Source organism: Schistocerca piceifrons, chromosome 4 (genome assembly GCF_021461385.2).
Source record: "Schistocerca piceifrons isolate TAMUIC-IGC-003096 chromosome 4, iqSchPice1.1, whole genome shotgun sequence".
In the NCBI taxonomy this organism is placed as follows: Eukaryota; Metazoa; Arthropoda; class Insecta; order Orthoptera; family Acrididae; genus Schistocerca; species Schistocerca piceifrons.
The window spans coordinates 345189710-345204399 of NC_060141.1; the positions used below are offsets into that span (position 1 = coordinate 345189710).

General features: G+C 39.2%; 1 protein-coding gene across 1 annotated transcript in view; it reads left to right on the forward strand.

Annotated features, from left to right (window-relative positions):
- LOC124794768 (kalirin) overlaps positions 1-14690 on the forward strand; it is a 2150963-nt gene that overhangs the window by 890260 nt on the left and 1246013 nt on the right. The window contains exon 11 of the mRNA XM_047258392.1: positions 5435-5557. Coding sequence (XP_047114348.1) covers positions 5435-5557 — 123 coding nt within the window. The remainder of the gene's footprint in view (positions 1-5434; positions 5558-14690) is intronic.

The window sequence follows — 14690 nt, forward strand, 5'->3', positions numbered from 1 at the left end:
CACGTCTACAGTGCAGTGACCTCCAGCTGTAAGGTGTTGGCACAGCTGCATCTTGCAGTTTGTATGCTAAAGTCCCTGACTGTCTCTCTGTGCCCAAAACCCAGACTATTCACCAACTGTAGTAAAAAATATGTAATATCATATAGCTGAAAAGCATGCATGTAATAGGTATAAAGGTTTTTCTGGAGGAATAAAATTTCTGGTGGTGGATTTGTTCCTGCAGAACACTAAACTAAAATTTTTTGGTTTGGATGAGGGTGGATTAATGTAACCAAATGTGGGGGTGCATCTACAATAGGAAGTATCTCAGAGTGGGGATGCATGCATCCTAAACTTTAATGACACATTATGTCGTATTAATTGACATAGCAAATGCCATTTTGGATAACACGATGACATGTTTCATGTTATATAACATGACATTATGTATCGTGTCACTTTATTTGACTTGATGCATTATATTACATGACATGAGTATTAATACTAACAAGTGAGAAAGCACAAATATGCAAGATGTTTTGATTTAAATGTCTCTGAAGCTGGCAGATAAATTGGAAAGCTAGTTCCATTCTTTTGCAACATTAACTCTGCCCAGCACATACGCTCTTTTTTTTTTGCGTTATGATAGGAGCATTTTTCATTCTGGTTATAAGGCTATGTTAGTGATCAGTCAACAATATTTTCTAGTTTCCTTCTCTGTGGTTTTTCTTGTCTGGTAACAATACATTAACAGACCATCATGAATTGATTTTCGCTTCTCTACCATTAAGAGTGACCGTGTGTGCTAATGTGATAATTAGTGCGGAAGAGCAGATGTGATCGTATGTTGCTCTATAGCACGACTCCATTTTATACGTTTTAATGCATTTGTCTTACACAGTAAGTGTAAGGATGCTGATAACAACAATTTTGAAAGCCTTAAACAAAAAACAACTACAGTCTGCTCACATTGGTAGACCTAAAGTGCTTATTTCGCCAGGCCTTATTCTTTCTTTCATCATCAGTCATCAGTACACACCATTGTAAATATACTTGTACTCGTTGCATGTTAGGGCACAGTGATTAGCGTGGGTGTAAGAAATTTGCAAGTGAACTCTCGGATTGTGGGGAAATGATTACCAACACTGATGATCAGAAGCTGTTACTACTTGCGAGTGGCAAGCCCAAGTGCTTTTGGCTAAGGTTGACTTTGTGAGTATATAGGCAGTTGACAGTAGCATGCATAAATTTACATAAATGCTGTGCCTGGAGTATTTGATAAATCAGCAGCTTAGTAATGTAAGAGGATGACCAATGCCTTTTTTCACAGTTCTTGTTTTTCTCCTATTTTTATATATGTATGTAAAATAATCTAGTAGTAAGCTCACCTGATAAAAAATTAGTTACCCTAGTGTGCACTCACAGGTGAATAGCTAAGCCTTTACAGATGATGGAGTCAAGTCACATGCTCAACTGTGCACGCACTGCCCCTACATGAGAATAAGGCACTGGAGGTCACTGAGACATTTATTTTTCAAGTGGACATTGTACGTGAATGTGGGTAAATGTCAGGATGTGACAGAGTGGCAAAAAGGGGAAATCTTGTTAAGCCATCCCATGACCATATGGTACGTGAAATTGCTGAATTTGTCAGTGTTTGGCTGCCGACTGTTCAATGTGTCTAAGAGCAGTGATGTAACACAAGTGCCCACGAAACAAGTCAGAATTGTGGTCGGAAAACATCCTGAGGGGACTGGAGTTGCATTTCATGGCTTTTGAACCAAACCATTTCTGTTGTCTTGGCCACTGTGGAAGTCAGCATGCACACAAATAAGGAAGGAGAAAAGCTGTGATGGCCAATGGCAGGAATATAAAACGATCTGTACATTAAACGTTCTAATCAATAGGACACTTAATTTCTAAAAAAGGAAAGAAACTAAACTTCTTGTTATGAGGTGGCTTCCTGAGCTTCCTGCATGCAGTTACATTTCTCTATTACTACTTGCAGTATGGAGACTAAGAATCGTCTTCCTATTACTCAGTACTGATGCTCTCGAACTGGGGCTGACCAGTAATGAGCAACTGGTTCAGTCACTGTTGACAGAGGGGGTGTGTGTGCTGTATTCCTCTGGAGTGCGCCACTACCTGCTCTTTCCACTGGCATGCAGATCAGTGCCTTCTTGATGCCATTTAAAAGCACTGCACTGGTCGGTGTACAGTTGATGCTTTAGGACTCCACAGTTTTGGTACCCGACAAGAATGGCTGCATGTGATGAATGAAGGTCCATCCCAACTCGCTAGCAAGAGAACATTATGACAGAAACTACACGCTGTGAACATTTGGAGTCGGTCACCTCGAAAGAGGCCATTGCTTAAAAAGGCACATAAAGACAACACCAGAAAGTTCATAAGGCTGGAAGAATATGTCTGTTTTTCTGAACTTTCCCCCATCCTATTGCATCTTGATCGACCTGCAAAATCATCTGACTTGCGCCCCATGGAACATCTGTGCTACTTGTTGGAACAGTGAGTAAAATGCCAACCTGAGCAGCCTCGCAATTTGGGGGAATTGCACAATCAGATCAGCGAGTGGCCTAACCTGAATGTCAAGTAACTGTACAACCTTGTGGACTCACTACCTATCAGAATCCAGGTAGTTACAAAGTCCAGGCACAAAATTACAGTTTATAATGATTTCTCTAGAGGCAACTAATTTTTTGTCTGGTGAGCTTAATTGCCAATATTATCAGTGTTATTAGGTTATCACTGTCTCTGTCACAGATTAATACAGGAAGCTACTGTCCAATCATCTACATCCTTTTGTTCACCTGGTGCATACCACAAGTGACCTGTGCCTTCAGCTACACAATACAGCACCTCACTGCTCCAGAATTATGTCAGAATGATTTGAGGAAGAGTCGACAAACATGGGGCGCTTACATGAACCCCAGGTCACGTGATCTCAATCCTATTGAGAGAATTTGGGACACATTTGAGTGAGACTTTTGATCAGTGGTTGAACAACCATAGTCTCACAGACTCCATGCCATGGAGCATTATTGTTATCATCAGAATGAAAGCAGTGCTACGTAATGCTTGGGAGATGTCTTTAATTCAGTTAATCATGTGAGGGTATTTCTCAGTTGCGAACAGATGAGATGACTATTATTGGAAGAAGAAATAACAATTCAGGGTAACCAAGAATCTTTGATGTCACAAAATTGCTTGCTTTTTCACTGTTAGTGGTTGAATTGTCATTTATGGAATCAGTGACACAGTTCTCTGAACTTAAATAGTGACAGCTATCCATCTGAATATTCTTACAGTATGATCATATTCGTTGAAATAATCAGCAACCAGTGGCATGGAAGAAATTTTATTCCTTTACGGGTTTAAGGCACCTACTGCCCTGTTCCAGAAGGCTATAAGTATCACATTATTGGTGAGTGTCAAAACTAAGATGTATGCGGCACATTGCTGTGGTCATGTCATTCATAATTCCTGTACAAAAGTTGCTTAAGGAAACCAAAGAACAACATATGGTTCATAGAGCTTGCACAAAAATGATATAACGAAAACAAACAAGAAGTTGTTGTTTGGCTTCCTTATACCATTTCTGTACAGGCACTATGAACCATATGAGAACAGCAATATGCTGCCTACATATTACAAATAATGCAATAATTATAACCATTCGAAGAGTAATACTAGATGTGTGAAATCAGTAAAAGAATAAAATTTCTTTTGTGCCACTGTTTGCTGATTATTTCAACAAATAGAAATACAGTTGCTAATGATGGATAAAGTGCTAAGTATGATCATACATTTAATCTAAAATTCAATGAGTAATATTTTTCATTTTCTTAACATTATATCTGACACTGTTTCTCTTAGTTCCATTATTTTTTATCCTTTCTTACATAATTTTTTTATCTGATTATTGCTTTCATTGTAGATTTTGAAGCTGTTTGAAACCACTACCCACCCCATGTTTCGTACCTAATCTTTTGTCCACCACTCTAGACAGCAGTCTGTTCTCTGTTACTATGGTAGGCATATTCCTTCTCGCCATTCAAACTGCTGATGTAATTATTGTATTTGGCTTGCATTGCAGAGAAACTGTTAAAATTTGTTGAACATTTGAAGTCTTTTAGGAGTCAGATCTGTGACTGCAGAGTGACTGGCGTGTTTATTAGTCACAGGCATTCTCATCAGTTGAACCTCTTATACAGCTAAAAACACTTCATTGTTAAATGCAGTCTGTAGCCTTTCTATGTGTGGAAAGTCCACTCCCTAGTTCAAAGGTGCCAACCAGAGGAGTAGGCCAACTCTTGTTCAGTTGAGAATGTCCCCCATAAAACCAGCAGATACCTGCTCATGCCAGTGACTGTGGCATTTCTCAAGAAATAATTCCTCTGACAAACCATCTGCATCAGCCTATAAGATACATATGCAAGTCAATTTATCTATTGCTTCATTATATGTTAGTTTAGTCACAGTTTTTGTGTATCTCTTGCCAGTCTTGCAATGCTTTTCATTACTAACATTTGTTAGTGTTGCCTGAATGGTTACTTTTAGCTCATACTACCACAACATGATGAACAAAAATGATTTATATGTAGATTTTCTCTACTCATCTAGGATTCTGAGTAAGGTTCAGTGTTTTATGCATAAGTTCCTTAAGAACCTACTGATGTGCATAAATCAGTGAACTGTGACTTGATAGAGAGAGGAGATTTCTACTAAGGTATTATTGTATTAGATACTTCTTGTGCAAATTATTTGAGTGTGTAGATTCAAACACTGGAAACTAATATTAGCAACATGATCAGTACTTATGCTCATTGTTTACAAGTATCTTTTCTTACAATATGCAGATCGTTTTTAGTCTTTTGTAATATGAAGCACACATTAGCACAGAGATAAACAGGAACTATTACTGTAGTTCAGGAAGTAATGGTTTTTTTCAGTTGCAACTTCCCTGATGATTATGTTGTATTCATTTACATCGTACAGAAGCACAAATGAAATTAATAGTTTGTTAATTATAGATGCTAAACACTATACAGATTAGTTCCTGAGAGCTGAATTAGTGTGTTGATATGTACCTGGACTCTGTGCACACCACGGAAGCTTCTCCTTTGCTCCTCTGTGATGGGGTCTGAGGAATGCCACAAAGGAATGAATAATTAATAAAGACTAACTCTGAAAGTGCTTATACCTGCATGTTAATTATTCGATCACAAATATTTCTATGACTGGAGTAATGCCTCAAAAACTCTTGCATCAATGTGGTGGCCATTTCAGTCCATTCATACTTTCTGAAGCATCCTGTAGCTTTCAGAAACACATTGTCATTTTTATTGATTGATATATGAAATGTTACTTGAAATCGCGTAAGATAGGTTAAGATAGTAGTATTGTTTTTAATTCTGATACTGACTTTGTTTTGCAGATGTTTGACTGGATTTGTCACAACCGAGATGTGTTCCTTATGAATTATGTTGAAATTGGCCATTCCTACAAAGTAGCGAAAGAGCTGCAAGAAGAACATAATCATTTCACTATGAGTTCCATGGTAAGATACACCACCAAGAATAATGTATGTTTAGAACTGGATAAACTCATCAAAATCAAATCAGCTTGAGTCATTCAAGAACTCAATTTTTTGTAAGAGTTTTGAAGGTTTCCCAAAAATGTTACTAAAACAATATAATAATATTCTGATTTACCTAATGCTATTACATGAAAATACTGAAAGTAGTGATCAGTATGATTAATTGTAATGAAGATTTGAACTACTCAATACTGTGTTTGGTATGTGAGTTCTATCTACAAGTGGCAGTCAAATGAAAATGAGACACATGGAAAAAGTTAGTAAACTGTTCACTATTTAAGAAGTAATTGTCATAACCATTAAAAACATTTATTACGCTGTGAGACAAGATGGTCAATGGGTTCATGGAAAAATGTTTAAGGTTGCCTACAGAATGATGATTGTACCGAGGTGTGCACCTCTTAGTACAAAGCAAATTTACTGCCGCAAATATCTTTCTTTAGGTCTCCAGAAACATGGAAAATGCATAGAGTGAGACTGGGATTGTACGAAGGATGTGTAGAGGCTTGCCAGTGAAACTGCTACAGTGGGCACATCCTCCATACAGTCCTGATTTCTCCTCATGTTTATTTCAATATTCTTGGAGTCCTGAAGAAAGAAATTTTTGTGGCCATCGATTTTCTTTGGATGAAGGAGTGTGTGCCTGGGTACTATCATGGTTCTGTAGGCAATCACCAACATTTTGCCAGGAAGGCATTGACCATCCTGTCTTCCAGTGGGATAAGGTGTTAACAGTTATAACAATTACATTTGAAATAATAACCAGTTTATTACTTTTTTCAGTCTGTCTTGTTTTCATTTGACTGATCCTTATACCATGTGTAATCACTGTTTGATTATATATAACTGGAGTACCAATCAAGGAACGTTTCTACAGCAGTCATTAGGGGACTGTTCACTTATTTGACAAAATTACTTGTACATTTGTCTGCGTGGAGGATGACATACCAATAATAAATAACAATGTAAATAAAAAGATATGTACCCTTAATACAGTCAGAAGAAAGGGTAACTACTCTTACAGTCAACATCACAACTGAGAGCTGAAGGAGGAATACTATTTACCTCACCTATCTTCACATTACTCTCTCAATGTCAGTAACTAATCTGCCTCTACCAAATCTTGTTAAAACAATTGGAAATCCTGGATGCATTAATGACAATATTATGAAAAAGATAGACTGCTACCCACCATATAGAAGAGGTGCTGAGTTGCAGACAGGCCCAGCAAAAAGACTGCCAAAAATGTGAGCTTACAGCCAATAGGCCTTCTTCTAAGGTATACAATACACACGTTCATGCAAGCACTCTACACACACACACACACACACACACACACACACACACACGCACACGCGCACACACACACATGCGTGTGCGCACGCAAATGACCACTGCCATTGGCCACTGAGACTGCTCTCACATCCCAACACATTCCATCAAAACACATTCCATTGCCAATATTTGGTGAAATGATGTATTACACATTGTTTGCTGGCACACTGTGTGATGTGTGGAAACCTTTTATGAATGTAAACCAAGGTTTATATTTTAAAATGTGGTATTTATAATGTGTGCAAGATGTCAAGAAAGTTATTGCTTCCTTTCTTTTTATGATGAATATCTCTCCAGCAATGTAAATCACCAATTACAAATCTGTATACGAAGTTCTCGTGTACCCCTTACAATCACTCCCTGGAAATTTATTTGCAATCCCAAATTTTTGTTGATCTTTTCATTTCATAACTTTTATGAAAATATAACTAATAGAATACAATGCACATTATTTTGAATTATTTACAGTGTAAGTAACATAAAAATTGAAAATAGAAAAAAATATATTTTCACAAAGAGGCTCAACCCCACGATCCTTGGAATATCATTCTGAACTCTTTATGCTGCGCCAACAAATACCTAGAACTGATGCTAACATAAATGGCTCATGCCTCATCTGATTTGGGGCCTGACTTGGTACTGACCTTGGGGAAACTGGAACATATATGAAGGTGTTCATAGTTGTTGAAAGTGTGTTATTAAGTTTGGTGAAAGACGTAATAAATTATCAAGATTAACTGCTCAGTATACAAGGGTTGTTTTTTAAGTAAGGGCCGTTTTTATTTTTAAAAAAAGATACAAATACTTTTGTAAAAAAACTTTTATTTTCTGATTCTACACACTTTTGCCTATTTTTCTACATAGTTGCCTTGTTTATTTAAGCACTTGTCATACCGTACAACTAAGTTTTTAATTCCCTCTTCAAAGAATTCGGCCGCCTGCTCCGACAGCCAAGAGTTCACGGCCGCTCTCACTTCATCGTCGTCATTGAAGCGCTGCCCGCCAAGATGGTGTTTCAGGTAACGGAAAAGGTGAAAATCGCTAGGAGCAAGGTCGGGGCTGTATGGTGCATGGGCCAAAACTTCCCAGCCAAAAGAATCAATCAAATCCCGAGTCTTTTGAGAGGTGTGAGGCCTAGCGTTATCGTGCAGGAGCAAAACTCCTTTTGTCAGCATGCCGCACCTTTTGTTTTGAATTGCTCTGCGGAGCTTCTTTAGAGTTGCACAGTAGGCATCTGAGTTGATTGTCGTTCCTCATGGCATAAAGTCAACTAGCAAAACACCGCGCCGGTCCCAGAACACAGTTGCCATAATCTTGCGCTTTGACAGCGTCTGTTTGTCTTTGACCTTGACGGGTGAGGTTGTGTGTCGCCATTCCATCGATTGTCGCTTGCTTTCGGGAGTGGTATGGGATACCCATGTTTCATCTCCAGTGACAATTTGACTCAACGTGTCATCCCCTTCTTCCTCGTAACGAATCAAAAAGTCCAATGAAGTGGCAAATCTCTTCCCTTTGTGGTCCCCTGTGAGGAGTCTGGGTACCCACCGAGAACACAGTTTCTTAAAGTTTAGGTTTTCAGACACAATTTTGTACAAAACCGATCTTGAAACTTGTGGAAATTCCAAAGAAAGAGTGGAAATTGTGAATCTTCTGTCCTCACGAATCTTTGTTTCGACTGCAGCCACCAAATCATCAGTGATCACAGAGGGCCGGCCTGAGCGTTCTTCGTCATGGATGTTGTGATGGCCATTTTTAAACTCTCTAACCCATTGACGCTTCACTCATTGCATTCAAGCCATAAACTTCTGTTAACTGACGATGAATTTCTGCAGCTGATAGGCTTCTCGTGGTCAAAACACGTATCACTGACCGTATCTCACACGCGGCGGGCGATTCAATAATCGTAAACATTATAAAGTAGCACAGCAATGCGTACACGTCAGCTACAGAGCTGCAACTTGCATCAGTGTGAACGGGAAGGATGCCGGCAAGTGGCGCGGTGGCTTGTTGCGGCATCCGCGCGAACTACAGGACTATACGCGCGAACAGCCCTTACTTAAAAAACAACCCTCGTAGTTTTTGTTGAGCTCAGTGCTTTTAGTATAGCTAGATTGCAATTTTTTGAAGTCTCAGAAAAGAAATGTGTGTCCATTGGTGAGTGATACTTCTTTACAGTACATGTAAACTCTTCACTTGATGAAAATTTCTTCTCCGCAACACTTTTTTTTAGTTAAGTAAGAGAAAATAATGACATGGAATCAAATGTTGGGCATAAGGTGGATAGAGAACTATTTCAAAACCATGGTTGGGCACCTTTGCTATGACAAGGATTGATGTGTACAACGCCGGCCGCGGTGGTCTAGCGGTTCAGGCGCTCAGTCCGGAACCGCGCGACTACTACGGTCGCAGGTTCGAATCCTGCCTCATACATGGATGTGTGTGATGTCCTTAGGTTAGTTAGGTTTAAGTAGTTCTAAGTTCTAGGGGACTGATGACCACAGATGTTAAGTCCCATAGTGCTCAGAGCCATTTGAACCATTTTTTTTTTTTGTGTGTACAACATTTATGCTCATCAAAGGTGGTCATTTCTGGCTTGATTAATTATGCAAACAGGTCAGTGATGTTGGATAATGCAAGTCAGTTACTGTTTTACAAAAACATTTAGGTGTGCCAATGATATAATTCTGTCTCAGGCAGCAAAGAACTTGGAAGGGCAGTTGAGTGAAATGGACAGTGTCTGGAAAGGAGGATGTAAGATGAACATCAACAAAAGCAAAACAAGGACAGTAGCATGTAGTAGAATTAAATCAGGTGATGCTGAGGGAATTAGATTAGGAAATGAGACACTTGAAGTAGTAGAGGATTGTTTATTATTTGTGCACCAGAATATCTGATGATGGCTAATGTAGAGAGGATATAAAATGTAGACTTTCAACAGCAAAAAATACAGCTCTGAAGAAAAGCAGTTTGTTAACATCAAATATATATGTCAGTGTCAGGAAGTGTTTTCTGAAAATATTTGTGTGGGGTGTAGCCATGAATGGAAGTAAAACATGGACAGTTGACAGTTTAGACAACAAGAGAAAAGAAGCTTTTGAAATGTGGTGTTACAGAAGAAATCTGGCGATTAGATGGGTAGATCACATAATTAATGAGGAAGTACTGATTAGAATTGGTGAGGAAAGAAATTGGTGGCACAATCTGACTAGAAGAAGGGATCGGTTGATAGGATACGTTCTGAGACATCAAGTGATCACCATTTCACTGCTGAAGGGACGTGTGTGGCATAAAAATTGTAAAGGGAGACAAAGAGATGAATACAGTAAGCAGATTCAGAAGGATGTAAGTTGCAGTAGTTATTTGGAGATGAAAAGACTTGCATAGGATAGAATAGCATTGACAGCTGCATCAAAACAGTCTTCAGACTGAAAGCCACGACAACTACTTTTTTACCGTTTTCCAAATAGTGAATCATAATGATACTCTGTTAATACCAAAAAACTTTCACCATTATGTTCCTGTCAACAGACCATCCCCCCCACGTACCTTTGCCTCAACAAACCCTCACTGTTGAGACGTAATGGCTGATACAGTGAGAAGTCCATTACATTTTTCTTTACCTTTACTGAACACTGTATTGAAATGTCATTGGACAAATGTTTTATATTTGCAATCCGCAAACATAGACCCATTATGACCCTGCTTCTCCTTATGGAGAGATTCATTGACGATGTATCCAGTCATTTAAGATTAATATCTGACAGTCTCATAAATTTGATATGTCAATTTTTTGTCAAGGTACTGTGAATTTTGTCAGCTGTATCTAATAGTAAACAGTCTTGACTAATCTACATCTGCAGCTTTAGCCAGTGAGCCAAATTAAGATGCATGACAAAAAGTACCTCTGATACAACTATTGTTTCCTAGTCTGTCCAGAATTACTATGGGGTTGACACTTTGGCAGGAGCATGTGGAGACATGGAACAGAGTTGCAATGTCCCACACGGAACACACATGTGATCTTACATCTCATTCAACTCACTCAAATGGGTAAACTATTCACTTCAAGAGAAATGGAAATCCCCTGCCCAAGAGAATAAAGTTGAACTTTTCCACTTATAACTTCCGATGAACTTCCCACTGACATCGTTGAGTACCACACAACGAATAATGGAAACAATGAATAACACTAACAATGACTAATAGTAACAACAAATAATGGTAACAATGAATAACACTATGAACCCCTACAACAAAAATCACAGGGCAAAGTGATCATGCAGGATAGAAAATAGGCTGCAACTGAAGGTAAACCTTTGTATGAGGCCTAATTTCTCTGAATCTCTTATTGTGAATGTTTCACACGATGTGTGTAGCCAGAATTGCAACACTATACCTTTCTGTGATGCACAAACATGCTCTTGTAGCATTTGCCACTGTTGTTTGTTGACCAACTCTGTAACACTTTCATGCTTACTGATAAATCATGTAATGAAACAAATCATCTTCATTGGATCTTTTCTTTCTCTTACATTAAGCCAATCTGTTAAGGATCCAAGACTGAAGAGCAATTACATGTATGCCATAGTGATGCAAGTTGAATTCTGCCAATGCTACAAGGAACCAAACCAGTCACACAGGGCCTGGACAGCCAAACTTCAGGGCCTTAGCCATGTGTCAAATCATTACTGATGCCCATAATGACTCTTATGCAGACTCCATGGTGCACAATGCAATTATCTGTTTAGCTCCGGACAAGGAAGTGCACCAGAAGTCTTTACTCTGTGAAAACATCCCATTGCCAGAAGTTTTACAAATAGCACAAACTTTTGAAGTCTCTTGGGCAGCTGGTGGCCAAATTGAAGCATGGGACGATGTGGGAGTAGTGTCACAAGATGTGCCCACTAAGACAACAGATAGCTTGCATGAGGAAGCAGCAGTGGTGGCAGTAATCATGAGGGCACAGCACTGAGCAGACCAGGGACAGTCGAAGCAGCCGCAACTTCCACAGTGCCATGTCAGTGTTCTCTGTTTTCTTCTTGTCCTTTCTGTTTTGTCCATCAAATGTTTGGCATGTCCTAAGTGCTTTACTACTTCTAATGCATGCTAGAAGAAAGGACACGTCACCCCGAGTGTCATTACTGAAAGTTGCTCAAGATATAGACACAGATGTAAACTGTGTGACTTCTCCGAAGCATTTATCAAGTTAGGTGTTTTTCACTAAGTGTTCCGGCTACAGGTAGACACAGGTGTTGCAGTGATGTTATTGAATTGTCAATCCTATATGAGTATATGCTCACCATTATTGACACAAGTCACATGGAAACTTGTCAGTAATAACAAACAGAACATTATGCTATTGGGACAATTCACGCCATCTGCCTCTTACAAGTCAGTGGGAATGGATGCATTTCGGGCCATTGGATTTTATATCACCAATGCTGTTCACACTGTTTCCTATCAGGCACCATATTTGAATTGTATGATGAGTTTTCAGATTTTTTTTCAGAGGGTATAGGATGTGCTACATATTTTTTCTGTTCATATTTCTTTGAAATCAATGGTTTGGCTTTGTTTCTGTCATGTACATCCTATTCCTTTCACGCTGAAAGATCAAATGAAAGCAGAATTAGACAGACCTCAATTGCTAGGGGTGGTGCAGTCTCTTATGGGCAGTGAATGGTCGTCTTTGGTGATTGTAGTTTAGGATCCATCAGAGAAACTTCATCTCTGTGGTGCTTCAGTAGTGCAGTCAGTGCGTCATCAATCATGGATACATATTCTATCTCATGCCCAAAGGAACTGTTGGCAAAAATATCGAGTGGCCAGTAGTTTCCTGAAATTGATTTGTCTGAAGTGTATCTGTGGGTTCTTTTGGGCAGAGAGTCTTGGCAAGTTCTGGTTTTGAATACTCATTTGAGTCTCTATCAGCATTTGTGCTTTTCTTGTGATGTGGTTAGTGCCCCTGCTATTTTCCAATGATCTTTGGGGAAATTCACTGCACTTGTCCTGGGTTGCATTAATTATCTGGATGATATTGTTGTCAGGGGCTCTCCATGGCCGGTCTCTTGAAAAATTTTGGCACTTAGTTTTCTGTCTTACACCTCATGAAATCTCAGGTTTTTAAACCTTCTGTTGTTTGTTTGGTGATCAAGGTCTTGTGGGATGGGGTTCACCTTCTGCCGGATCACATCTTCACAGTTACATCTACACCTCGACCCTCGTCCATGAAGGAGCTTCAAGCTTTCCTAGGGAAGATAGCCTCTACCACAAATTCCTGCCAGGAGCAGCCACATTGGCCTACTCATTGCATGCCTTGTTATGCAAGAATATACCTCTTTGCTGGAGCCCAGTGTGACTGGCGAGTGTATACCCGTCCTTTTTTCCCCCTAAGGTAAGTCTTTCCGCTCCCGGGATTGGAATGACTCCTTGCCCTCTCCCTTAAAACCCACATCCTTTCGTCTTTCCCTCTCCTTCCCTCTTTCCTGATGAGGCAACAGTTTGTTGCGAAAGCTTGAATTTTGTGTGTATGTTTGTGTTTGTTTGTGTGTCTGTCGACCTGCCAGCACTTTCATTTGGTAAGTCACATCATCTTTGTTTTTAGATATATTTTTCCTACGTATATATATATACCAAAAATGTTTGTTGCCATGCAAAACCAAAAACAGTTTCTATTTTAATTCCCTTAATCTTTAATTGTTCTTCCTGTTCCTCACCAGTATCACATCTTCATAGTGTCAAAATGTTGCTTCTGTTCTGTTTATTTGAACAGAAACACTATTTACAAGCTTGGTAAGTTATGGGTTCTCCGCACAACAAAAACTTCTGGCTGGCTGCAGCTACGCAAAGAATGAACACAGTGAAATGCAGCAATTCCATGAATAAAGCCCAAGTCCATTGCACTGCTATAAAAAAAATCTAGCCAGAGTCAAAAATAATCCAAGTTTACAAGCCTGAGTATGACACTGGCTTGTTATCACTGTGCAGGCAGCTTTATCCCGCTCCAGAGACCACAGGGTTGTGCCATGTGATGTGATGTGGTGGAGGAGGTTGTGTCTCCAGTGTGTTGTGGTGGTCTGACTGCCTGTTGTGTGTATGTGATGCCACTGGCTCTGAGAATGAGTAAACAGTATCATTACCTGAGTCACTGGCTAAGCAAGTTTTTGTAGCTCTTTTTCTGGTGTGTAATTGGAAATGACTCCACTGCAATCAGTAATTTAATCTACAACTACCCATCTCATCATTACCTGCAACACAGTATCTTAATCCCTACAGTTTCTATCATGATTTCATAGAAAATTTTGATATCTACTTTTGTGAGCCAGAATTTGGTTATCACTAAGCCAGGGCCCACTTCAAGTGAAGATAAAGTTACAACAGTTGTTTCAGCACTAGTGAAATGAAATATATTAATACCTGAAATTCCTTCTCATCACTGTTTGACTGCCGTAAATTGTTTCTATCCAAGTTTTCGTTTCAGGTTACATTGGGAAAACCACAAATACTTCTCCAGTGAAGTATTATTCTTTTTTTTTTTCTTTTTAGTTCTTAATGACCCGCTTTCCTCTTCTAGACAATGTTCCGATATGACTGATTCTCATATCTACACTTAGTCCATTGAATACTGGATACTCATTCTCCTTCCACACACTTTGTCACTAGACTTCCTCTCAGATGCTTTCCTTCGAAATTTACACCCTCCACGGGATTCATTATGGGACTTCTTTCCAGTCATGAGCTAAAATTGTGTCACTCCATA